Here is a 27,641-nt window from a genome sequence, read left to right as displayed (position 1 = left end):
TAAAGCTGTTCTGTTACCAGAGGAGCTGTCTTAATTGTTCCTGGGAGATGGCAGAGCCCTGCCTGTGTGGTTTTCATCTTGGAAAAATTATGGAAGTTTCTATAGACAAAGGTGTTTTATTTCTGATGTTTCTTAATTGAATTGCAGTTCTCATAATTATGGATAATAAAAAGCCTTCAAATCAACACTTCTAAACTGAAATAACATAGTGTTTCAATGTCATGAGACCTATTGGAAAATATCAGTAATGTCTTTTCCAGGGCGGCCTTTGAAGACATGGTATGACTAAGATACTCACCTATATTGACTCACAGTGAATACAAGCACCCATCTGCTCTTATAAAATTGTGTGCTCAGGGTGTATCCTGAAGCTTAACTATACAATGTTTTCCTACAGGTAGGAAAATTGGGAGCTTGACTGTAGATAAGAAATTTATATACTGGAGCACTGAAGCAAAGGAATACACTGAAATTTGGCTAGCAAATAAAGAAAGTACAAGACACTTCCTTCAGAAGAGAGCAAATAACAAACTGAAGATCTTAGCCTACAGCTCAGCAGCCCAATTGTATCCAGGTAGAGGGGATTTGCATTGTTTTGTAAATGTAGCAAGTTTATTTCAGAGCATGTATTTGAGTTGCAGATCATGCTATGTGTATTTATGTAAAATGTGCTTTATGGATTCAGGTACCTTCTAGAGAGAAACAATTCACTATGCACATTTTTAAAAGGATGAATGTAAGGACTGGCCTTGTGTTGAATCCCATGGAAGGTTGTGATGATGAATATTGCCTGTGTTTCAAAGGCTCAGGTTGTTAACACCAAACCACGCCTATTTTTAAACTTGCATCAAACCTGGAGATTTAGAAAAGGTTATGCACATAAAGCACAGAAAAAGAGCAAATGTCCACAAAGGATTGTAGCAAGAGTTTGATAATGATCCCTAGTATGATACAGATTTCTGGTTTTGTTCACAAGTTTGCAAAGCTGAAAAAGAATGTCTGCCTTTCCAAAGACAGAGATAAGAACTCTGCTTATGCAAACGATTTATAAAAAAAGTACCTGAGAAGCAATTACAGCTTACGTTATAGTAGACACAGGCTTTACTTAGAACTCCTAATATTTTAAACAAACCATAGTAGAATGGTAATGAAAGAAATAAAAATTAATTTTAATAGAGAGGTAGGATTCATGGTACCTATAGGGATCATCTTTGTAAATGCAGGTGTTTAGGAGACCTACTTGCATGATGAATATATTCAAAATAATTCTTTAACTTCAGTATTGCATAAAAATCTGACAAATATACAAGGTAATATTTTAACAGGATGGATTTACTTGGAACATAGGAATTTTGAATTGTTCTGGACAGCCAGTAGAGTTACCCCTGCCTGCAGCTGCTCTGGCCAGTGCCCAGGCTATTCTTACCAGTACTTTGGGCAAGTTTGTTCCCATGAGGTCTGTGTGGGCTTGGCACTGGTGCAGGAACCTGGTTTGGCTTTGGTACAGAATGTGCCAATCCCTGTCCCCAGGTATAGGGTTTCCTGCAAGCTGGTGCAGCAAAGGACGAACTGAATTTCAGTCCAAAGGGATTATTTCTACCCAGAGATTCCCACAGAGGAATTCTTATTTTCATCGAGTGCTGAAAATATTTGGAGGAACATACAGCCTTGGCATTTGGAGGGGGAGGGCAATGCACAGAATTATTCACACAAGTTTCAGATAAAAGTAAATGAACATACTAAAATAAGAAAAAAAAATATTCTTCTCCTGAAGAAATATTGAAAGCAAATGGTATATATGTGAAAAAGTGATGTTTGCAAAGACTAGCTGGGTTGACTGACATGCTTTTTATTGCTTTCGTGATGTGATCAAGGAGTACTGCTGAAGTTTCCTTTCATTTTAACCTATTTAATTGCCATCCAGAGTTGTGATGTCAGTTGATCATTTAACACATCAGAAGTACTCAGTGAAAATTATTGTCCTGTCACAGATTCTGTGAGAGAATGATTTCTCTTCAGGGTTAGGAAGAAGGGGACTGAATATGTAGTGAAGGATTTTCTTGTCAGGGTAAACACATTTCTATGGAACTGCCTGACAGAAACTTTAACTCTGAAAATGACTCAATTCTTTATTCCATCTGGGACTTTTCCCATGGGAGTTTTACTCCTCTAGGTAACTGTAAAATTGACCAAGATTCAATCTTACATTTATTTCTGTTGAACAGACATCTTTATTCTCCTTCCCTTATATGCATAAACCTGACTTTGGCAGGAATGGCAGGATTGCTCATTTAGGGAGAAAGATCTCGACAATGAGGTTAGTTGTTGTGGCCTAAGGGCAAACATTTGTTCTTGTACCATCTTCCCCATGCATGTACCTTAATCTTTTATTTCTTGGCAGCATGTCCATTCAATATATTTTTAATTTGTTTTTAAAAGTACATCAAGTGATGAGGTGTTTTCTTTTGTTGCTTTTTGCTTACTGTCAGAGAGCAGTTTTTTCTTTCCAAAATTGGTCTCCCATTTCCCTGTTGTTACTATGACCTTTACACATAGGAAGCTGGTTGGAAGAAAAGAGATAACATTTAATTGCTAGAGAAAGGTACTCTCTATTTTGCATATCTGTCTTTCCTGTGACAAGCAAGTTTGGACTCATCAGTGTATACTGCCCTTGATAACACAGCAACTACAATCTGGATTTTCAAGGTTTTCAGGTACTTAAAGAAGAACCTACATTCTTTAGGAAATCTACTTTTAGTACATCTCTGTCTTATCAAAGATAAACGAGACTTTACTTTGATGACCACTGTTTTTCTGTCCATGAAAGTAATCAAATATAGTACATTCAGGTGGGATTTTTTTTGTTTCAGTTTGTGAAAGCAGGAAGAATACTTTGTGGTTATGTTTTCTCATAGGAACAGTGGTAGAATCCCATGCAAGTTTGGATTGGTATAGCAGTAATTGATTTTTTTAAATTATTTTTTTTATGTCTTTCCTAGATAAAAGATGCTTGACTCTATTGCCAGACACTGAGAAACCTACTATCCTTGATAAGACTAACACCAGTTTTATGTTAAGCTTGCCATCTGTCACACCACAGCATCTATGCCCCGACATATCACAACCTACACCAACATACCTGGTATTTCTCCGACAAATGACTAACAACTGCAGGAACTCAAGCTACTGTTTGTCTGCTCGACAGCAAAAAACATTGGTATGGCTCTTTTGGAAGAAAAATGCACATGATACCATATATAAATAGGGAATGCGTTATCATTTCTAGTCATTTTATAAACCATTCTGTAACTTTCTACTGGAGTTTTTCCACTTCTGCATTCCCAACAGTAATTCCCCTTTCTGTCTGGTATTTGTTGAGTGGTAGATCCCTTAGCTTTCCTTTGTGCAAGTACAACTCTATTTTTTAACATGCCTCTGCTAAAATCCTGTTGAAATGAGTCTTCAGTTTCTACTTGTAAAAAGAGCAGTTGTGGTGGATATTAATCTGTTTAAATAACTCTTGAGACTGTCCAGCAACCATATGGCTTACCTTTATGTGTTTTGTGATAATTGTACTTTCCTTCATAATTTTTTTCTGTTACATTTTACTTTACTCTTCCATTTCCTATTTTAAGTACCAGCCACTGAACAGTGTAGTATTGTAGCCATGCTAATTGCATCTCAGCTTATTTTTTGGTATGTGTTTTCTGTAGTGAGCTATTATGCAAATTATCATTTTAACGTTCTTTTTTAAGCACTAAAATATATTAGAATACAAAAGCACTACTATATTATTTTTAACACTCATTTCATTGACATGATTGATGTGCTATATGAATCTCTTTTCTAAGAATACATGTTTATTATTTGATTTTGAATAACAGGAATTTCAGGGTCCTATAGCTGTCATAGACAATCTACAGCCATTTTCAAGTTATGCCATACAAGTTGCAGTGAAAAACTACTTTTCATATGAAGAAGTGCCTATGGGAAATGAGATGATTGGCAGAACTCTATATGGAGGTTTGTTTCACATTTTGTTCTGATTTTGAACAGAATCCTCATGTCAGTTTTAAGAAGATGCGTGTAAGTTCGGGTTGCAAATCAGAAAGCAGAGAAATTTTCTGCTTAAAATGTAACCTGTGTAGAACTTTAAAAGGTTTTGGCAACCAGACAATGGATCTGTAGAATTCATAAAATATTTATGTATTCTTTAATGCTTTTGTTCACTGACTTTGTAAGGAAAGATAAACTATGGTTAAAAGTGGCTAAACAGTTGCAGTTTCTGCCTTGGACCACATTTTTAGGAAGTTGTATTTGAATGTGTATGTGGTTACATATGTTTAAATATGTGTGTTATTCATTCATATACATAATCATTCATATACATTCAGCATTAAGATTTTCCCCCTTGTCTTGACATTATTCTCATAATTACTGTTTCTTAGGGTAATGCAGGTATGATTTATTGTGAACCAGGCTGAAAAGACAGCACTTCATTTTTACTTCTGTTGGCCTATGTCAATATGTCAATAGCACATTTTCAGTTGGTTTCAAGAATTTTTGTGTGCCCTTCTCAGTCCCTGTCACACTAGAAGAAGAAAGCTGGGAGTAGTGCTCTGAACTTGAACATTCACTGTGTCATTTAGGGCAGAGTGTGGTCTGGTTAGGGATTACCTGAAAGTAAATAAATACATTGGTAAACTTATCTAACTATGGCAGAAGGAAAGTAAGAAACTTTGGTGGGAGTGAATGGGTGAGAGGTATGACTGAAGGCAAGAGGTCAGGATATGATGGCAAGTGTGGTGGGTTGACCCTGGCTGGACACCAGGTGCCCACCAAAGCTGCTCTATCACTCCCCTCCTCAGCTGCACAGGGGAGAGAAAATATAACAAAAGGCTCCTGGGTCTCTTCTTGGGGCATCCACCTGCTCTGGCGTGGGGTCCTCCACAGGCTGCAGGTGGGTACCTGCTCCAGCGTTACCCTCCATGGGCTGAGGGGCACAGCCTGCCTCACCATGGGCTTCACCAGGGGCTGCAGGGGAATCTCTGCTGCAGTGCCTGGGGCACCTCCTGCCTCCTTCTGCACTGACCTGCGTGTCTGCAGAGTGGTTGCTTTCACATGTTCTCACTCCTCTCTTCTGCCACAATTTGTTGCGCAGGTGTTTTTGTTTTTTCCCTTTTAAAATACTCTATCCCATAGGTGCTACCACCATTGCTGATAGGCTTGGCCTTGGCCAGCAGTGGGTCCGTCCTGGAGCCGGCTGGCGTTGGCTCATCAGACATAAGGGAAGCTTCTATCAGAAGCCACCCCTGTAGCCCCCCTCCAACAAAACCTTGCCACACAAACCCAATACAGCAAGGCAGCCAAATGTAATTGTGTTTAAGCAGAGCTACCCCTGTACTCTGTAATGAGGTGTGACCCACTGATGCAATGGGGGAGGACAAGACAAGAACTTGTAAGCAGGGTCTGAGGGAGCAGGTAGCTGCAGCCTAGAAATGGATAACAGGATCACAGCTCACTTTTTGGGAAAGCAGGAGGCATTCACGAAGTGACACACCAAGGCTATATTTGGGGAAAACCTGCATACAGTGTTGTCCTTCAGAGACAAGATGCAGTGTAAGTGAAAGGTGTTTTTTATTTTAAAGGTTTTCTCTTGTGTACAAGTTGCTTTTGGAAAAAAAATAGAAAGAAAGAGAAAAGAAAACATGATCAGGAGCATTCTATATAGTTTGTGATTCAGCCTGGTTCTTTATTATTTGAGAGTTGGGCCTGTACTGTAGCATGTCTAGTTTATAAAACAGTTTTCACCTCACATGATACACATGTGCTATATTACCTGGTGATGTAGCTCAAGAAATGTGTCTAGGCTGCACTTTAATGCAGACCCAGGTGCTGGGTCTGTGAGTGCTCCACTGTGAGTGCCAGCATGTCTCCCATCTATCCTTGAAGCCCACATGGCCCAGAAGCTTTCCTCAAATGCTACAAGGGCAAATGAGATTTGTAGGCAGCCCAAGTTCAAGACCTCCTTATTCTTTGAGAGTACTACTAGTCTGAGCTAGATGCCTCCTGTGGTTGGAAATACTTTGATTAGGGCAGGAAGGTGTTTCTGCTCAGTCCCTGCTTCACTCTGCCTGTTGGCAGCTGCCGTCCCAGTCTCCCTGAAGCTCTTGTCATTTCCCAGAAAGAAAAGCATCATCCGACGACACATGCTATGCATTTGCATGTGGTGTCTGCCTTGCAGCCCAACCCAACAGAAGCATCTTGCTCAGCACTTTTTCTTCTTTTCTATGTGTATGTGTGCACATGCACACTTGTAGCTGTCTTCATGAGGAGCTGCCTTTGTACTGCTCCTCAGATAATTTCCTCATCATTGGAGTAATGCCGCTGGACTCACTTGATGGAAACATGGAAAACTATAATGAGCTAGCTATTCCCTGTAGTACACATAGTACCTGCTTGCTCTTCTGTTGTGTCAGATTTGCTTTGCAACTGTGCTCTATTTATTGCACCTGGTGTCACCAACGAGGGTCAGCTTGGTCCACATAAATTCACCACTTGCAGAGCCATCAGGCATCTCTGATAACACCCAAGTCAGCAAGGCAGAACTGCAGCCAAGCCAACATGGCAGCCTGTTTGTGTTTTGCAGGAAAGACTGGGAAAATGGTACCTAGAGATGCTTGCTGGTGAACTCATAGTGATGTGGGAGTGCTATAGTCCCCACTCTCACTAGTTTTCCTGCCTGGATCTTGTCCTGCAGAATGGAAGTGGTCCTCCTTCAAGAGAGGATGAAGGACTGAAATTGAGAGGTGCAGAAGCACTTGGTCCTTGGGTATTTTCTCACTTAACCCAGCTACAGCACGGCTAGCTATAGCTGACATATAGCTGTGCAGATTGCACAACTATGTAGGTATTACTGTGACATGCAGTTGAGGTGCCACAGCAGGAGTCCTAAGGTTTCCCCTTCTTTCCCTTTACCTCTGCTGGGCTTTTGGCTGCTTCAGAAGATGCTGAAGCAACTGGAATTGAAATAAGCACAGCCACCACTGTGGTTTTTTCTTACGTGTCTCAATGTTTCTTTCCCTTACTTATCAACCGTGCCCAAGGAAACATTTTATTCAGAATAGCTGGCAACAAATATATGCCAAGGGGTCCTGAACCCTTTTGTTCTTCTCTTGGGGATGCAGCCTGTGGTTTCTGTAAAAGGCTCATCCGTCGAACATATAACCTCTCTTTAAGATGGACCTCTTTTCTTCTTTCAAATGAAAGTGGAGCAAGAGGTACAGGCACACTGTCACTCTTCTTTTGGGATCCAGACATACTATACTTTGGAAGTTCTCTTCCAACCATGCTATTTTATTTTTTTCTCTTAACAGTCAGATCTCTTGGCATCTGCAGCATCAAGGAAATAAGCTCTCATCCTGTGTGGATCTCTGAATATTATGAACATATTCCTAAGGACTCTATGGCAAAGAATAAGAAAAGCTAGCCTATGATCAGTAGATTTCAACTCTTTGCATGGGAATCCACATCTGTATTGTAAAATTTGTATGACACACTGATTGAATAAGATTGACTACTATTGGGATGTGGCAAGTATTCATACTGTTGCTTCTTTGTGTGGTGAATGGAACCATCCTGCAGCAACGTACAACCTTTCAGTGATGAAATGTAAAGGCAGCATATGAAATCGGAGACTGGGTTGCTCCACTGAAATGGAATTTTTCAGTCTCAAGTTAAAATGAAACATGAAACTCAGAACGGGCTTTCGAGTTGGGGCAAACCAAAACATCAGGATCAAAATAGAGTCCTAGACAAGAAAGAAAAAGTCAACCTAAAAATCACACCAGCCCCCAAACATTTTTAATATTTACTTGCATCAACACTGAGAGCTTTTCACAAATTGTTACCAAATTTCCAACCACCTCTAAACAGTATATGTGTCCTGGCACTTATGTTCTCAATTTCATGAATGTAACTGCTAGTTTAGATTGTAATCAGATGCTGCTAGAGCTTCTTGAACTATTTCACACCTCTCAAGCTGTGTGAATTCCTTTTGTCTTTCCCTCAATTTTGTAATGAAATTGAAGAAGTTTGGATTAATCTGTACTTTCCAACAAATACTAAGATAAAGGCAAGGAAAAAAACAGGAAGACAGCTTGGAAAAATTAATGCATTGCTCTTGCCACAGAGTGTCACTCTTACTCCACATGTCTTAGCTAGTGAAATGAGAAATTTGTCTTCACTAGTCTAGCTTCTGCACATTTCATTTAAATAATCTGCAGTGTTGTTACTAGGGCATAAATTATATCATATATACCCATCATTCTGATATGTTTGGAACACAGATAGTGTAATGACTTGTTAACTTTTTACTATCCGGGCAGTTCAATAGGAAAAAAAATAATATAGAGTTGGGACATGTTATATACTATTTCAAAGTCTGTGATCTCAAAGCTTCAAAGGAAGGGTTGATTTTTCCAGCACAATTAGTGAATAACCAGCTGGCATGAACATCAAACCAGCACCCCAGTTTCTTGCTTATACAGCTCAGGCCATGTATTTTTGAGCAAAATTGTAAATGATGGAAAACAATGCTTAGTTTTGTCTTTTCTTCCTTCCGACTTTTCTGTTCAATAAAGACTTTCCAATTGGAATAGTGCATGGGCACTGGTTCTAGTGTATATCCAAGTAAGTATCATATTAAACTCACATCATCTGAGACCCTTATTAGTAAACTAAGAGAGAACAGAAATTCAGTGATATGGCTATAAATGTAGAGGTATAGGACAGCCGTTGGAGATTTTTTGTCTGCTTGCATGGTAGAATAGCCAAGGAGATACTAAAAAAGTCCTCAAAATATTTTGAACCTGTCTGCAGCTGACTGACTGTACAGGAATATGAGTTTTACATGTGTAGAGTGTCAGTCCTATAAATAGATCATATTCATACACTTATAACCTTTTTTTCCTTCTTCAGTGATATTTCTTGACTTCTCTAAAAAGAAAGCAAACAAACAGGAAAACCTTTAGTAAGATTTGTACTTAAAAGTGGATTGGTTTTTCTTTCTGTTTCAGTACCAGAAGCAGTTGATTCCATTAAGACAGTGGTTTTGTCTGACACCACCATCAGTATATCTTGGAGTGAACCTCTGAAGCCAAATGGACCTCTAGAGTCCATCCGCTATCAAATCTCTGTCTATTTATTGCCTCCTGTCCCAGCAACTCCCTTGAGAAAAAGTGAATTTCCAAATGGGATTCTTTCCTGGTCTGTCAGTGGGCTCCAACCTGGAACAAACAATTTGTTCAAGGTATAGTAACAAGCCGTTTTACCTGTTTTTTCACTAACCTGCAAATCTTTAAGTTGCTCTTCTGTAAAGCTACATATGTGGTTTGAAAATACAAGTTCAGATCTTGACAGACTTCTTTCAGTCCTTTAGTCTTAAGGAAAATTAAACATCACAGTTTATTCCTACAAGAGTTGCTCAGATTAAAACCTTAGAACTGAGATCTTTTCTATTTGGGAAACACATCACAGATCTCAAGAGTAAATAGGAGTTTCTGCTGCAATCCAGCTGTTACTACCCTGATACTTGATGCAATGTGCTAAGAGAGGGTCAACTGATGGGTACTCTCTATTCTCAAAGGAAGGTGCCTGGAACTGTGACTTACTCATGAAGGACTAGGTGAAGTGCAATAAATAGGGCTATGTGAGTGCAAATTGGTCATGGCCAAAAGATAAAGGCTTTTCTCAGGAAAGCAATGTATCTGAAACTTCCGTAAAAGGGAAACCTCTGTATATTATATCAAAGTCAGACTCAGCCATTTTGCCAGTTGTTGCTTTTCTTTTAATAAATAATTTTTCATTTAGGAAAAAAAATATTCTTAGTCCAATAAACCAGAATGGAATTAATAGTTGACCGATTCTGTCTTGCATCAGTCACATTTTAAATAAAAGTATATTATAAATTATATACGCAAGGTTTACAACAAGAACTGACCATTTAACAAATGCAGAGGACTAACAATGCAAGTAGGAGCCTGGCTATTTGGTGGTCTTTGAGGAAAATTTCTGTGGGCAAGAATATTGAAGGTGGTTACAAAACCCCTGATTTTGGATTTCATTGAAATATGATGCTGTCAGTGCTATAGAGTAGTAGTTTCTTCCACTGTCCAGGCAAGTCGTAGACAGAGGAAGATCTAGATTCTCAACTACCTTATTGAAACAGGAAATTTATAGAAATAGGAAGTTTAATCATAGGTCAGCCCCAGGACAGATTGCAGAAACAGCAGAATGGGATATCCATCCATCAGCTGCTGCAATTCATCTGGACTCCCACATTGGCACTGCACAAGTAATTTGGTGGCTTGTATAGTTCTGCTGGGCTATGAACGGTCAGAATAGAGAGGCAGACACATCAGCCCTGCTGCCCCCCCCAGCTGTCACAGACTCAGGCAGCAAGGCCTTTTGGAAAGCCAAGGCAATAGGGGGAGGACCATCCTGAAGCAGAGTCTGTATTATCTGCCTGCACACATGTCATTGCTGTAAGAATGAGCAGAAAAGAGTAACTTAACATGGAGACAAAATCAAGAAGGTGGGGGAACCAAAGGAGTTGAAAGTACTAAGGACTAAAAATGTGTTTGGGAAGGCTCTGTCAGTATGCTGAAGAAGGAGACAAAAGGAAGAACAGGTTGCAGTATCTAGTGCTTTTCTTTTTCTTTAGTTTTTAGGAACAGAGGATCTGTGACTAGATATTTAATGCAACTGCATGAAACCAAAGGTAGCACAACAGATCAGGAGAAGGAAAGATCAGGTTATGTATATTTGTCAGCAGCATCTGATGGCCTTAAACTACATAAGGAGATGGTTAAAAAGTCTGTGAATGTTCACAATTAGCTTCTGTAACTTTTGGAAGAGAGTAAGTCCCATAAAACTAGCAAAAAAAAGTCACACAACTTCAAAAAGGAAAGAATAGACCACTCTGTAAGTTCAGTACCCAAACTTATTTTAAGGGCATATACAGTTTTACCAGGACTATATTAGGACATATCTAGATATTATTCAGATTATATTATGACAAATGGTAAACAGTTGGTATACAAGCATGTAGAGGATAACAGAGGAATAAAAACGTCCAGGATGGATTTGTAAGAATAAAACATACTGTTTCTCCCTTTACAGATGAAAGGTTAAAAGGAAAACAGTAAATGATGTATCTGGACATCAGGGCTATCACCAGATTGATTTTCAAAAGCAACCAAGTAAACATGTCTGCAGAACGCACACTGGGTACATCATAAATACAGTCAAAGGGTGTTTTTTGAAGTTCGTGCATGGGCTGGGAGAACATTTGGCTGATGGCTAGAGGGGATCTATTCTGGTCTTAATTTGGTTTTGTACCTACGTTAATGATTTGGATGGTATAGTGGGGAATACCTATATACACATGTCACAACGCTCTCCAAACAAGCCAGCTGCAGCAAGGTCTTTTACCATCACATACCAACATACTCTTCATGCCAGTCCCTCTGCTGCCGTCTCCTCATCTCTCCTCACCCAGAGCACACATTCTCTCTGCTTCTTCCTCGGCTGCTCTCTTCATTGGCTCTCAACCACTTAACAAAACCAGCCACAGCTGCACCTTATCTACATCGGCCAACCCACCGCCCCTGAAGCCAGCCCACAGCTGTATATTATCAATGATAATTAACCCAGCTTCATTCCTCTACATACACACCTACCTATAAGTATGTAAGTATGTATTGGTCATATTTGATTGTGGTATAGTGGAAGGCAGTGTAGTAAGGCACCTCCTTGTCTTGTGTTTTTGTGATTCTAAAACACTGCCTAGCATGTGGTGTGACATCTGCATGTCTGTGTAAGAGTGTGCGGCATTAAGAAAGGTCTAGAAAGAGAAGAGTTTTAGTAGAGTGATGAAACAACAAACTAAGGAAAGTCACTGAGGAGCGGGACTCTAAGCCATGAAGTTCCAGCCTGCAGATGTGTAATGCTGAAGATGTAATCTTTCTACACCTATATCTATATTGCCTGAATATTGTCTTGTTCAAAAACAGCTGGTTTTCCAAACACTTTGAGTTATTAAAGCCAACTTTCCAACTGATATGGTACTGTATTGTTCATCCATTTCCTTACTAGGTTCTTGCTTTTCATCCTGACGAGAACTGGTTTTCTGAAAGTGTCTCTGTTACTGCAAAAACTTTTGAGACTCCACCTGCACCTGTCAACATAGTCCCCAGAAATACCAGTTTCCAGCTAGAATGGAAACCTCCTCTGCACGTCAATGAAACCAGCTTCTGGTTTGAGCTGTGTAAGGTAAAAATACCCCTTACTTTTTTTCCACATCAAAGCAAATTTAACCCACTCTGTCCTGGTGTGCAGAGACAGGGTGGCAGGGTGTATATGAAGAGTCTCAGTGGAAAATTTAGGCATGGTGACATCAGTCTTAGTGGCTCAAAAGGGGCAGGATGGAGGCAGTGTTTGCCAGGAACAAGGGGGAGTACAGCTGTAGCATTTAATACTCTGTAGTGCCAAAGGACATCCTGGATGACCCCACCAGAATTCCTCCCGGGTCTCCTGTTTCAGTGGAGTCTTTTCTCACTGCCCTCCTCCAGTCTGGCTTGTAGCTACAAATTCTGTGTCTGCCCTGCCCAAGAAAGAGAAGAAAAGAGTTTTCAGCATTAAATACTAGCTACAACCTAGTATCTGAATTTTATTTTCCTGTGATAGAAGACAGGAGTAAATGCTGGAGCCAAAAAAATGCCCAGTAGTGCAGACTGTGTAAGTGCTGCAGTGACAGCAGCATGGATGGAAGCTTCGGATTGTAATGCCTGGACCACTGGACACAGAAAATGTCATGTGCTAAACTGGATCACATAGATTCCTTAATATAGATAATTGGATTCATTAGGCCTACACCAAACATTTCCCTGCCCTGAAACAAATGTCATAGCACAATTCTACCAAACCACCTCCTTTCAATCGCATCATGGCAAGCTGAATGCATGGGAACATCACAGTAATCCAGAAATACAAGCTGTACAGAGATAAGCAACAGGAAGGCTCCTTTTGGCTGTGTAAAGGGGTCACTTAATCTGTTGTCCTTTGTGGCTGCCAAGACTTATAAGTCTTCTGAAAACAAATTAAAAACGTAGGTTTTGTGTCCTTGGTCTCCAAGAGGACAAAATGCTGTGATTGAACCAGCATGTGCATAATCTGTCCCTGATGATATTAAAAAGTGGCAAAGTAGTTAATCTACCCAGGAACAGAATGGTGAGACACTTTAAGCAGAGCAAGAAAGCTGACCATGATAATATTTTATTTTTCTAGTGGCAAACAACAAGTGACTGGTTTTCTCCTGCAAGCACTACATGTACAGCAGATCTTGTTTACGCGTGCAATCTCACAGGAACTCTTCCTGCAACCAACTACTTTGTAAGAGTAACAGTAGTTTATGTTACAGGAGTGAAAAGCACTTCCTCTTCAACAAGCTTTAAAACCACAGGTAAGCACTTAATGTAGGGTAACAAGATTTTAAGACTATTTTCAGGATGTGAATATTCAAATACAATATTTTGTAAAATTTAGCAGGCAATTTTCTTATACTAAGAGCCAGTAGTTGTGTGTGTTTGAAAAATAAATAGCACAATACCATATTTGCAAAAGTAATAGGGAGAAAGAAATGAGATTCACTTCCAAGTGGAGCAGAAGAAAGAGTGAGGGAAACTGAAACGAAATGCCTATATGCATGTGTACTCATAACTACTAGTGAAAGGGTATATGTGAATGAAAATTTTGAAATTTGTTCATTGCAAAGAGAAGGCCAAAGATTCATTCTTCGTGGGAATTTCTGATGTAGGTCTTCCACCTTTCTGTATGTCTAAACACCCATGGTGCACATCTAAGTTTTTCTCTGTGCCTGTTAGACCTTTGTCTTGCTTTAAACACATTCTATGGGTTCTGTTTCTTCCCTCATTTGTCCTAAGCTGGTGTTCCTGGTAAGCCAGGAGTTCCAATAAGAGCAGAAGATGCTAAAAACTCTGTACAGTGGGAAAAGGCTGATGACAATGGAAGCAACCTGACCTACTACATCTTAGAAAGCAGGTAAGCTATGCATGCAGACGCTTCTCACAGGGAGCAGCCCAGAACAAATCCCTGTCTGCAGGGACTTTCCATTGGGCTCTGATGGGAACAGTGAAATATCTATGATGCAAATGGCCCTTCTCATGGGATGTCTTTCTTGGGTAAACTAAGTAGCTATCATTTCCAGAAATTCCTGTAAAACTTAGAAGAAAATACACATTAATGAGTATTCCAGACCATTTATTTGGATGTATGTTAGTGAATTAGAAGAAGATCTGGAGATATTTTCAAATCACAGATTTCAAGCATGCAGTATGTATTTCTGGCTAAAATATATGTAGAAATATCCTAGTGTTCGGAGGACTTTTGAAAAATCATTATAAAGTTGCCAGAAAAAAATCGTAAGGTACTCCCACCGACATGGGATGACTACATAATTTTTAAAGTGCTCTGTCATCACATACAGATTGCCTAGACTATACATGTCACACTCACTAAGCATCTGTACAGTGCCAATTCACCCTTACCCCTGCACTGGCATTGGAAGGCCTGAATGGACAGGTCAGAGTACATTGCTGTGTGCAGTGACTTTGAAATTTCTCATTTTGTGACCATGACTCTGGAGGGGTCTGTTTCAGGCAGTTAGTGCATGGCTTGATTAATGCATTATCTAAAAATGAGGAGAGTCCATCTTCTGAGATATTCCTATGACATTGTTTGAAATCAGGATTGGTGGAGGGAAGCAATTTTTTAAACTCAGCTATTACTCCTTTTTCCTCAGTTAAGTCTGTCCTTATGAAAGCTAAAGGCTGACAGCACTGTGGAGCTGGGCATACTTTACCTGTATAAGTTTTCACCCAGACATATTTTCCTGGTGCTGTAAGCTTCCTCCATACAGTCCTGTGAGCGTACAGCAGCACTGACCTGTATGCTATGAGACCACAATAATTTTGATATGCCGACAGCCAGTTTGTACCTGGGTTGCTCTGGATGACTAAAGAAAGGACAGTCCCTTGGCCTGTGCCAGGGTTGTGCATTAGCCACTGTGTTCTCCAGGGTCCAGCTTCTTATTCATCTCCAGAATCACAATGCATTAGTGAGGTGAGGTTTTTAAAATAAAATAAGCTTTTCTACTGCAGTCTGACTCTGCATATGCTGATGTTTTTGACTGAATTTCACTTTGAGCCTCATGGTCCTTTTATACCAGATAGAAAAATGTTAGGTCAGTTGCATAGCGTTCTAAAAAATATTTACATAGCCCTTTGAAACAACCCCTGTTTTTCATACAGCTCTGGTAGGGACATGTACACACCAAGGACATGAACACAGTTTTTCCATGTCTTCCTGGTTTAGAAGAGTTTGACCTTTTTTCTGCGTTAAAGAATGTTGGGAGAATGATCGACGTGCTTATGAAGGTCATTTCACGTGAAATATTAGTGTCTTGTGTGACATGAAATGATATTTCAGATATGGCCTTTCAAGTTTAAATACATGGTCCTCTTTTGGTTGGTGAATAATCAGCTCTGAATTTATTGTGAGCCATCAATCTCAGTCCAATGGGGAAAGGAAGAAATATACCCAGCAGTCAGCAGATGCTACGGGAAACTGGCTAGCTAAAGAATTGGGTCTTCACTGCCAATGACCTGCTTCCTGTTTAGCTTGTGAAATCTGATGCACAAGAGCCACTGAATTACTCTGGGCCCAGGAAAGCGAAAACCTCTGACAGGACACAAAAATAAATGTTTTTTTTTTTCTTCTGAAAGCTAAATAAGAAAGTTTTGAAATCTTGGCTGTGAGGTGTATGTTGAAACGGGTGAAGGAGTGCTGGAGCTTTTTGTGTCTAAAAGGTTCTAGCATTCAATGTCCAATGCCAAGCTAAAGCTGTGTGATTCCTAACATTGCTGAAGTGGCATGGTACAATTTTCTGCTCCCTATCCAAAATCCCACAACCAGATTGAGCTTTCATGCAGGCAGAGAGGTGTTGTGAAGGCCGTGGAACTGAAGTGAAGAAAGCGGGGGGAAGCAGTCAACTGCCCACCCTGTGTTAGTGACGTAGCGGTGTTATTTTGCTGTGCCTGTTGCAGGAAGCAGTCTGACAACACCAGCAAAGTCAAGTCCTCATGGGAGGTGGTTTACAATGGCTCCTGTGCCAGTGTTTGCACATGGAAGGCTGAGAACTTAGAAGGAACTTTCCAGTTCAGAGCAGCAGCTGCAAATGTGCTGGGACTTGGTGAATACAGTGACACAAGCAAGGATATAATTTTGGGTGAAGGTATATCTTGTACTTTCTTACTATGTTAATCAAGCTTTTTATTCAGAATAATTATAGCAATTTATGAAAAGACCTGCTGTTTTAATAATGATGTTGCTGCACACAAGTAAAGTAATGTGTCTAAGAGGTAATAAACAGTGACATTTATATGGTGACCCCAGCTGCAGGTGCTTATCCAGACTCTTTTGTATGGAACAGTAGACCCGAAATTTGCTTCTGTGCATTCATACCGGTTTGTCTCTGTGGCCCTGCACTGTGCATTATGGTATGAATCTTGAAATAAAGGCAAGCTCCCACACTGGGTAAGGATGTGAGGTTTACTTTTTGCCTTCAGCCAGAACATTAGACCTACACTCTATGGGTGTTTTTGAAAATCCCACCTTGAGTGGATCAAACAATTCAGCATTTTCTCTGTCCGTGTACACAGTAGGTCATCACCACAGGAATGGCCAAGAGCTGGGGGAGGAGGATTACTCGGACGAAATGCAGACATCTACATACAGCCTACAAGAGAGCTTTGGGCAGAGGAAGACATTTACACATCAGGCAGCTCGAGGGTTCTAGTTTGCTCAGCTCCGTAGGATTGATATAATTTGTATACTGTCATTGATCAATTCTCCTCTTCTATTTAACAGATACTATGATCTCCCCAAACACCATCATTGCCATTGCTGCTATGATCGGAGTTGTGCTGGGCTTGACTGTGGTGATGCTATTTGGTTTTGGTAACTGGCTGAGGTTTTTGCATATCCTTGGTTTGCCAAGTCTCAGTAATCACAGTTCAGATGGCAGGAGATGATAGGCCTCTGGGTTTAAGGAAATGCTGAAGAGTCCCCAGGGTGGGAGCTGGCAGGACTTTGCATATTTTCATCCTTTGAGGCTCTAGAGATGGCTGGTTATGTTTTCAGTGTCAAGGACAGGATATTCACTCCATCCTCAGGCATTTCTCCCTGTGCAGGGAGAGCACAGGAATGCTGAAGAAACTGACATTCCTGTGTATCCTTATAAGAACTTGTACCTTGTAATTCTCAAGTTACGTACTTTGCTTATTCACCAAAGGGTTCCTTTTTCCCCCTCTCTTAAACTTTGTCCCTAAAGAAAGGATGTAGAGATTACCCTGAGATGTAGCTGTCTATGTGATGGTCCTGCCCTCTCACTCCTTATCTTCTCCCTGGGATACGTCAGCAGCCCTTCGAACTTGGGTCTTGCCACATACAGAAGTGAATGCTTGACTGATTTGTCAGTTGTAGAAGCAGTTCTCTGTGTTTTGTGGGAAAAACATGGTGGCCAGATGGAAATCTCTTGCTTACACAAGCTGCTGGGTGTGGGGGGGAGGCATCAGTTTAACAGAATAACAAGGAACCTGTAGCCTTTCAGCCTGCTTGCGATGGTCTCAGAGTGAAGTATCTGACGGTCTGCTTTTCTGTTCCAGTATGGCACCAAAGAGGGAAATCCAGAAAACAAGCCTTGCCTAGACAGACGGTATTTATCAAGGAAGATAAAGAATTAGCTCAACTCAGAGGGACAGCTGAGACAGTGGGACTAGCCAATGCCTGTTATGCTGTAAGGTATGTCCTTGGGGCAAATGCATTTTCAGGACAAAAGCATCTTAGAAGGCTTCCCTGGACTGGTTTTCATCAATGCACTCATCCCTGACACCTCAAGGTGGACTTAAGGGCTGCATCTGCGCTGCAGGGCAGGTCTGCTCTGAAGTCCACCCTGCCATGCTGGCTCTCTGCGCCCTGGCTTGCATTGCCCCAGCTCACCCTGCATGCTAACGCTGGCAAGAAACACAAGTGCGCAGGGAAGGAAGAGGACCTGGTGTTTTCCAATAGCTTCCAAAACATCCAGGCTTCACCCAAGCTCTCCTTAAATGTACCTGATAAGACAAATAGTAACAGATTCTTTTAAGGAAGAATTTTAATAACATTTCAACCATTCTTAGTATGAACAAGTGACCAGCGTTGCTGTTTTCTAGCACTCTTCCGTCTCAAGCAGAGATTGAATCATTGCCAGCCTTCCCTCGGCACAAACTGAACTTGCAAAAATTGTTAGGAAGTGGAGCATTTGGAGAGGTGTATGAAGGGACTGTAGTAGATATCGTGGCAGATGGAAGTGGAGAATCCAAAGTAGCAGTCAAGGTAATTACAGCTATTTCTCTGGCAACAGAATGGGATGGGCAGAGAGATTTGGCTCAGAAGTTATACCACAGAAACAGGTGCTGACAGAGTTGGGTATTTCCTTGCAGTATTTCTTGCAAGTCAGTTAAAGCTGAGCCTATCTCCTTGTAATGATTGCTGGAAAATAATGTGTATTTAAGGTCATGTCTATGTCTGATCGCTTTAGTTAAGCTATGTGATCATGGTGATGGTGACCTAAGTGTTTTACACTTTTCCTTTCTGTTGAATAGACTTTGAAGAAGGGTGCAACAGACCACGAGAAGAGTGAATTCTTGAAGGAGGCACACTTAATGAGGTAGGGACAGCTCTGCCACTGGGCACTGTTTGAAGCCACTAGCATGTGAGGGTGATGGCCTTCAAGAGGAATGAAAGCAACACTTCCCTCTAAGCAAATTACTGTGGTATTTTTGAGGTGTTCTCCTGTTTCTGCTAAAAAAATAAATTAATCCCTATGAATCTTATGAAAATAAAGCTATACATCTGGTTAACAAAATTTAAGATACAGAGCGCCGGTTCAGTATGCTCACATCATGGATTTATTTGTGTTTGGACTGATGTATTTCAGTATCTTTGCTCCCCTAAAAATAAGTTACCTGTAAAAGACAATTGGGCATCACTTGGCTAATCTCATTTTCCCAGATATATCAAAACAAGCTGATACCTTGAAGTTTCAATTTACTGTAGAAACTGTTTTTTAAAAATGTGCATACTTACCACTAGAGGCTGCCACATACCTCTTCTATCGAGGTAGACTTTAACAATGCATCTCTCACCGGTACCGGTGTGAGGATTTCACAGAAAGGTCTGTGTGTCAGCTAGAAATCTGGTTTTCCAGAGTCTCCACAGAAACAAGTAGAAGTTCAGCTGGTAACATGAGACTGAGAGTGTGCTTTTGGTTTCAGATGCACTTCTGCACTTCTCCGACTTTTATTTCATGAGTGCAGGATTAGAATCATCTTTTGAAAAATGAAGGATTTTATATCCTGTACAGAAAACATAGTGTTATTAAATTTGAAATTGATTTTCACAGCATTCTTTTTTTGTGTTTACATATTTTTTTTAAAATATCTTGCATTTTTTACCTAACTTTTTCTACACTTTATACATTGAACGAGGTAAGAAGCTTGTGAAAACCAAAATGGAACCATGTAATTAAAGTGTAAATTGATGAAAAAGAGTAAGTGTTGTGCATAAACTTCCTACAATCTCTCTTCAGTCTACCTAGCAGTCATAAACCCAGTTAAGGTCTCTTTTCTGTGAAGTATGGAAATTATATGTAACCATGGTTAGTCTCTGAAGCTTTCCCAGTTCTGCTTTCTTGTTGTAGCTAATAATCCAAAACCAGAATTACTGGAAAAATATATAATTGGAAATTCTTATGTTTAAATGTAAACAATGATGTGGGTCCATATATATCCACTAATACAATGAGACATAGAAATAAAGAGAATAGAAAAGTTTAAACATTATATAATCCCAGTAGTCATTAAACAATAATAAAAAATTATATGTTTTCTATTCTTTAAATCTTGCATTTTTTAAATGTGAAGAAAGAATTATTTAGTGCCCTCATGGTGACCTTAGTGATTTTTCTTGATGTTCATCTGTAAGGTCTAACAAATGAAACCAAGGGCAGAAATGAAAAATAAGTGTTCCTGATTGTTTACAAACCCTGTTATTAGATATTTAAATGCAACTTTTATTTTGCTTGCCTTTTTGGATGTTCATTAAAATTTGAATTGTACTGTTATGCATACTGTCCCAGTTAAGCAAGGACTATTTGTTTCTTTTAGTATTGCTATGCAGCAATGGGGAAATTGAATGGCCTGTATTTCAAAAAGTAATTTGATATAGGTTATTGATGAGACATTTGTGTACAAATATATGTAGCAAATTCTTGGGTGGATCCCATCACTTGGGAAGTCAGGAATGACAGCTCAGTGGAGAAAGGATTGCTGAACTATAAGGAAAGTGCCAGGTGCTCCTTCCCCTCTTTTGTTCTTGAGAGTGCCAAAGTTTGTCTGATTGAGAGGTATGTGCTAGGGGCTAAGTGGAAACGTCGAATTCAAAATCACACTTTGCTAGAGTCTTTGCCCACGCCTAAGATTATGTGAACTGAAAGACTTTAGAAGGAAAATGTCCCTCTTTTATTTGTTTGTTTACACTGGTGCATTTAACAGCATTTTGGACAGCACCAGTTCCCACAGTAGAGTCAAGTTTCTCTGAGTGCTGGTGCAAGTCCTTTCACACAGCAGTGTGAAGGGAAAACCATTTTCTAACACAAGAAATGTGATTGTAGAAACACAGGCACTCACACAGGCAATAAATATTCTTCATTCTATGAAAAGCACTAGATCTGAGAGTGCTAATTGCTCTGTGGTAATCCCCATCTTTTTGGACACACGCAATTACTAGCATATCTGCAAGTATTCCTGATGTATATTTTTTTTCTCTTAAAAATGTACTGTGAGAAACAGTTCTCTGAATTGTGAGAATATGTCGCACCTTGTGCTTTTACCTTTCTCTGTGCATTTCTCTGAATCATCAGTCCTACTGTGAATATAGTAGTAAAAGTACACTATTAAAATAATGTACACAGCTTTAATGTACAGGTGGCAATTCATGTATTCCTGGATGAGTTTGCCACGTTTCTTTGCTTCCTGGAAATGTGATGAAGTGTGCTTTTAATACGCATGTGTGCATTAGAGTGCCCATCAAAATGCAGTGTAAGCCTGTGTTTTGAAAGGATGGCCCTGAACTCTCCCCGTGACTGAGCAAATCCAGGCACTGTGAGTTACTAAATCATGTTGTTGGTAGAGGCAGGATTGTAAAGACCAGACTACTCATTCATTGCTTGCAGCTATGTGCGCTTTATTAGCTATCAACCAACTGGATGCTCCATATGTAATCTTACAGTTGTTTGCTTCTGTTTAGTAAATTTGATCACCCCCACATTCTGAAGTTACTTGGTGTGTGCCTGTTAAATGAACCTCAGTACCTTATACTGGAGCTGATGGAAGGAGGGGATCTACTTAGCTATTTACGAGGAGCCAGAAAGCAAAAGGTATGGTAAAGACCATGAGACTTGTATTTTTAACATGTAACTGCCCACAGTTTCTCAGTTTTTCCTTTTCTCAAAGGCCATGGTGATGTTCAGCTGTTTCTGTACCTGCAAGGTCTGACCTGGCTTTGCCCTAACACCCTCAGACCTCAATGTTGAGTGCTGACCTTGCATTCAGAGTTGCTGTGAATGTCATTAGACCACTGACCAAAACTGTGTTTTCAGTTGTGAGATGTCTTCTGAGTTTCTCACTATGGATACCATGATCAGTCCTTTGAAAAGTGATCATAAATAATGATGGTCATGTACCTGGCCTATTGGGCCTCACAGGATTTTTTTTTGATCTTTGAATAGCAGCAATATCCTTAATGTGCTAGGCACAGTCCAGGCATGTAAGAAGATGCTGTTCCTTGCCTGTATCCTCAAATTCATTAGAAGGAAAGAGGAGAAAAGAATAAAGAGTACATGTCTTTAACTAAGTAATTTTTTTCTGTAGTTAGCATGCAGATTAAGAGTATAGATGGTAGGACTGTAGGTCAAAAGGACCCAACACTGAAATTTTATAGCATTATAGCAATTGTCTAGTTCATTTATGTGATCAGATCAAATCTACAGTCAGTATTGAACTCTACTGAAATGTATATACATGTATTGTACTAGGATAATATATGATACTGATTAATACAGCAGCAAGCTAACCTGATCTGACAGTAGGAGGAAATTTTCAGGTCCCATTCCTTCCACTGTGATGAAGAAACAATTCTGAAAGTCTCGGGATAGCCTTAGTCCCCAGTCAAAGAACAGTGTTCACCTGCCTTGCAGCGCAGTGATTTGGCAGTTTACCCTGCATTTGCCCTGTTGACATACAGAGACTTTGCACCTGTGCTTCACATGTTTTGGAAATATCTTACTCATTTCAAATGAGGAAACAATACCATATTTGCATAGGGAGGTTGTCATTCTGAGTTTGTAGAGCTGAAAGACATGCCTAACCTTCTGTCTTTGTTTCCTGTAGCTCCAGGGTCCCTTACTGACAGTGACTGACCTCTTGGATATGTGTTTGGATATTTGCAAAGGCTGTGTCTATTTAGAGAAAATGCATTTTATACACAGGTACAGAACTTATTTCCTTAGTCTTCCAAGGTTTACCCACAGTATCAGGACTAATTATCTTGCCTGGGAAAAAATGCCTAGAAAGATGTCACAGTGTAATAGGGAAGGTGAGAGAACTGTGGTAAAATTTAGTTTTATGCTTTTCTGCTAAAAATCACCTACAGTTCTCTCACAAAATGGTGGGCTACTCTACAGTCTGAAGCCAGGACTCAGTGCACCCTAGGCAAGAATTATCCCATGCAACAAAAAGAAGGGCAAGTGGAGAGATTCATTTACTGTCTTATAGGTAGATATATATATATATACATATACTGCTAATAGGTAGATAGCGAGGACACAGAGCCAGACTTTCCTCAGAGGTACACAGGGAAGAGATGAGAAACAATAGGCACAAGTTACAGGAATGGAAGTTAGGTAATATTGTTCACAACGTGCAGGATCAATCACTGGAATAGGTCGTCCAGAGGGGCTGTGTCGTCCCCAGTCTTGAAGATACACAAAACTTAGCTGGATGAGGCCCTAAGCTACTGGATTGGACCTCAGGGTTGGCACTGCTCTGAAGAGAGGGCTGAACCAGATGACCTGCAGAGATCCCTTCTGACCTGAATTATTCTGCAATGCTGACTCCATCCTCCTGTTTCTGTCTTACAAATCAGGGACCTGGCTGCTCGCAACTGTCTTGTGTCTGAGAAGGAATATGAGAGCTCCTCCCGGATAGTAAAGATTGGAGATTTTGGACTTGCCAGGGATATCTATAAAAATGATTATTACAGGAAAAGAGGAGAAGGTCTACTCCCTATCAGATGGATGGCTCCTGAAAGCCTCATTGATGGTGTCTTTACAAATCGCTCTGATGTCTGGTGAGTTATAGCAGCCACACAGCTGTGGGAATAATCATGCTGAACCTCACAGCAAGAAAATATTGGTTTACAGGAGGAATGATGAAGTTGCATATTGCCATCTCTAATAATTTTAAAGCTAAAGCAGATTTCCTCCTAAGTGATATTTTAATGAGCTAATGAAGTTTGGCACCACGACAGTACCTGCTATGGATATATTTCTTAATGCCTTGAGCTCTAGCTTTGGATTCTGGCTGGAAAGAGCTAGTGTCACTCAATCAAACAATTTTGTGTTAGGACCACAATGTGGTTCTTGCTTGATTGGGCAGTGAATTGACTGCCTGCATGCTTTTCCATTTTGTTTTCCGTTAGGTTAATTGCCATTTCCTTCCTACAGCCAAATACTTTCCCCTTACCATTTCACCCTCTTCTGGTGTCTTCTTTATTTTGAAGCCCTATTTTCTCAGCATCGTTGCAGAAGGTCATAGTACTTTGCCATGGAGGTTTACTTAGAGTCTGTATTTGGGCGGGTTTGAGTTTATGGTGAAGAAGCAGAGACTCACTGTCAGGATGCAAAAACAAACCAAACCAGATCCATTAAACCTGGGATCCACCCAAGTTTAGATTTCAGTAGCCATAGGTACTCATGGTGGGTTATAGCCCACCCCAAGTCCTTACCCACAGCAGCCCATCCATTTCACCACAACTCTTAAATCTATCTAAGCAAGGTCTTCAGTGCTCTGTGCCAAACCAATTGAGGTGCTGATTGCTTTGTGAGTGGTGCTTAGGAAAACTTGTCTTTCTCCATTTCCAGCACCTCTAGAGATTTCTAAGCACTTGTTTAAGTGAGGACATGCTCAAGCAGAGTGTTGCCCAGGGAAGCTGTGGCTATATTTGGTCTTCTAAGCTGCATGTCAGTGAGTCTGGGAAAGTGTGTCAGTTCTACACATTTATTTTAGCTATTCCAGAGGCTGGCTTAAGGACATATGGATTGTTTTACAACAAATAAAAGCTTCTTACTCCTAATTTTTCTAACCGAGTCTTGCTCTTAGGCTAGAGACATTTTAAATGTTGATAGGCAGATTATTCATGATAACTGTGGTTTTGTCTGTGTTTCTTAGGGCTTTCGGAGTCTTAGTGTGGGAAACATTAACTTTGGGTCAACAACCATATCCAGGTTTCTCCAATACAGAAGTTTTACACCATGTACGATCAGGAGGAAGGCTAGAATCTCCAAACAATTGTCCTGATGACCTGTAAGTTATTTTTGTTTAAATATATAAGAAGGAAGAGACTTATTGCCAGGTGGACATAATTTTGAATGCTACTTATACCCAAGCAGAGTTCAACATCCTCCATTTTTTTCCCAATAAAACATCTAGCACTTGTAGCTGCCAACCCGCTACTAATTAATCCAGGGAATGCAGCCTGTGAGTAATAACTTGTGTTGAAGTTGATACATGTATAGTGGTCTTTTAAGCAGGATTTCAGAGACAATATAAAGTCAGTATTGGGCATAAATCTGGTAGTAATGTAGTAACAGGCTGCGAGTGGCTGATGGTGTGGCTTAAAAGTTAAGATGGCTTTAAGAAAGAATTTACTGTTCCCTGAACACCATGTGCCTGCAACAGCAGATACAACTGGCTCTTTCAATGTATCTGCAGGAATTAGGCTAATGTCAGAACATATGTGGAAAATAAGCTGTGCTCTCTTGGCAAATAAAAGTCTTACAAAAGCCAATAAGAAAAGCTGAAACAGTACAGCAAAAGGGAAGTCTACACTTCTGGTTAGTCTTTAGCTGAGCTGGATGAACAAAGCTTTCACAATTCCCATTTGTCTTGACCACAAAATTCATGTTTAATTGTAAAATTCTTCAATTAAAATAATAAAATAAATACATATAGTGTGTCAAACCCATACTGGCCAGAGGTGTATAAAGGAGGAAGTTGAACCTGAGCCAAACAATCACTCAATATTGTCTAATTTCATGTCCTGTATCACCCACTCTGCATAAGCAGCCACAGCAATGCACTTGACAGCTGGTCCTGCAAATGGAAGAAGAGGCTACTTAAAATGCACAGTTCTTACTCATGGGGCTGAGGAAATGGCTTGAGAATAATACTGTGATTGGCAAGCCCAGATCTTTGTGATAGGTCTCATATCAATAACCATGCTCTGAGTTCCAGAGAGGGTGATTATTTATCATTATGTAGGTATAGCTGAAACACCATATTAGCAACAAAAAAACCTAAAGTTTAGCACTTGGAAGAACTGAAGAGATTAGGATTTTGAGAACAGAGTGAAAACTGGAAGTCACAGGCAAATGAGATCCCAAAGCAATTTCAGTTTCAACATTTTCTGCTGTAAATTTTTCTCAAAAAATTCCTGGCAGCTATCCTATGGGTAGAAAAGCAGAGGAGCTAATGCTTATCCATGTACTAGTTTGATATTCAAGCTCACACACAAAGGCTCATAATTAGCCTTCAAAACAAGTGACCAGATCTTCAGAAGAATCAAGAAAACTTTGCTTGAAATAATTTCTAGGGTCCCCAATATTAAATTTAGCATAGCAGGTAGGGCTTAAATGCTAGTCTGCCTGTTGTAACTTGTAGGATCAGGGCCTAATAGCAGTAACATAGTTTTTGAAAGCCAAGGGGCTGAATGAGCTCGTGGACTCTTGTACCATCTTTTATCTCATTTGGTGAACACTCAGCACCTGCATGCAGCTTCTGTCAGTAACATAAATAGCTTTTTGCTACTTTGCTAGGTCATTAATGGCATGCTGGGATTCTTGACATTCCTGCTTCCCTCCTTGTAGTTTTGAACCTGCATCAGGACATCAGCAGTCAGTAATTGTCTCCTCTGCACTTTGACTTGCTCATTGTCATTTGACAAAACAAACCATCACTGATAGGAAGAGAGTTCAAAGGCCAAACTACTTCAGCTGAGAAGTGTTTAGGAGTCTGTGGTAGGCTTACACTGCAAGGGCAAGCAGGACTGACACAGAAACCTTGGGGTGTAAAAGCCCTAAGGAAGTGGGATTGGAGGGGTTTTTTTTCTGGCAGCAGGGAGAATTTCTCCCCTTCACCTCTAGAAGATGTTACTCCAGGGAGTAATCATCTACTTTCCCCCAAAGAAGTGTGGATATGTAAAGCTTGATAATGAATTGGTAAAGCGGCTTGGGGATCTATAAATGAGCCACATTCATTGAAATATGAATTAGATGTACAGATGGCACTACTTTTGCAGTCAGAGATCCATATCTGGCACAGCTATCTGGGTGTGAGGCTTGTATGGAAGAGCATGCCAAGGTTTGGACTGAACTGAGCTAATTTAACATAGATCCTCAAAGGTTGCAGATTACAGCCAGGAGAATTTGTACAAACATGGTGCCACTTGCTGACTTGAAGCTACAGTTTCACCAAATGCTCATTCCCATGCAAAGTTACACAACTGAGTTTGATGAAGAAACTAGTTTGGTAACTAAGAACTTTGGCTGTTTGGTTCTGGGAATGCCCCCCTGGAGGGATTTGGAGGGTGGGAGAGAAGAGATCACTCAGAATGCATCAGATGAAAGCAGGGGCTCTTCTACACCCCAACACATTTTCTCCTTTTCTAAGAAAATCCCCACATCAATTGTATTTTCCATGTCATGTGAGAGAAAACTGGTAATGTCCTGTAGCTCCTGTGCATTAAAGCACAGCCTCCAATATTAAGTACTGAATATTAGCTCTTTGGTTTTCCAGGCTCTCACATTCTTATTTGCCCCACATATGCAGCCCTACTGGACATATGGTTACCAGTTGTCCCACCCAGGTAAAACACAGTTGCGAAGCCCAGGTGTGTACATGAAGGTGTACAGGCTAGTTCTTAAACCTAACATAAGCCTTTAGTTGATGTTGTGTTTGGATCTGTTATTTTTTATCTCTTCCTGAATGGCTTTCCCCATGAAGTACAGGAATCCTCTGAGTCTCTTCCTCATGCTGAAGCAATGCACTATTTGCTACCCCATGTTTGGCACCCCCAAAATATGGGAATGTGCTCAAGCTGTCATTCATCTTGCCATATTAACCTGG

General features: G+C 40.2%; 1 protein-coding gene across 1 annotated transcript in view; it reads left to right on the top strand.

The window, feature by feature from the left end:
- ROS1 (ROS proto-oncogene 1, receptor tyrosine kinase) overlaps positions 1-27,641 on the top strand; it is a 71,703-nt gene that overhangs the window by 33,022 nt on the left and 11,040 nt on the right. Inside the window, exons 27-42 of the mRNA XM_037392438.1 lie at positions 398-574; positions 3,000-3,217; positions 3,885-4,023; positions 9,078-9,310; positions 12,157-12,333; positions 13,348-13,522; positions 14,004-14,121; positions 16,185-16,372; positions 17,008-17,097; positions 17,805-17,940; positions 18,351-18,513; positions 18,783-18,847; positions 21,487-21,616; positions 22,629-22,726; positions 23,383-23,586; positions 24,687-24,821. Coding sequence (XP_037248335.1) covers positions 398-574; positions 3,000-3,217; positions 3,885-4,023; positions 9,078-9,310; positions 12,157-12,333; positions 13,348-13,522; positions 14,004-14,121; positions 16,185-16,372; positions 17,008-17,097; positions 17,805-17,940; positions 18,351-18,513; positions 18,783-18,847; positions 21,487-21,616; positions 22,629-22,726; positions 23,383-23,586; positions 24,687-24,821 — 2,446 coding nt within the window. The remainder of the gene's footprint in view (positions 1-397; positions 575-2,999; positions 3,218-3,884; positions 4,024-9,077; positions 9,311-12,156; positions 12,334-13,347; positions 13,523-14,003; positions 14,122-16,184; positions 16,373-17,007; positions 17,098-17,804; positions 17,941-18,350; positions 18,514-18,782; positions 18,848-21,486; positions 21,617-22,628; positions 22,727-23,382; positions 23,587-24,686; positions 24,822-27,641) is intronic.

This window comes from Falco rusticolus, chromosome 6 (assembly GCF_015220075.1).
Source record: "Falco rusticolus isolate bFalRus1 chromosome 6, bFalRus1.pri, whole genome shotgun sequence".
In the NCBI taxonomy this organism is placed as follows: Eukaryota; Metazoa; Chordata; class Aves; order Falconiformes; family Falconidae; genus Falco; species Falco rusticolus.
The sequence above is the reverse complement of the archived record's forward strand: the minus strand, read 5'-3'. Positions and strand labels throughout refer to the sequence as shown.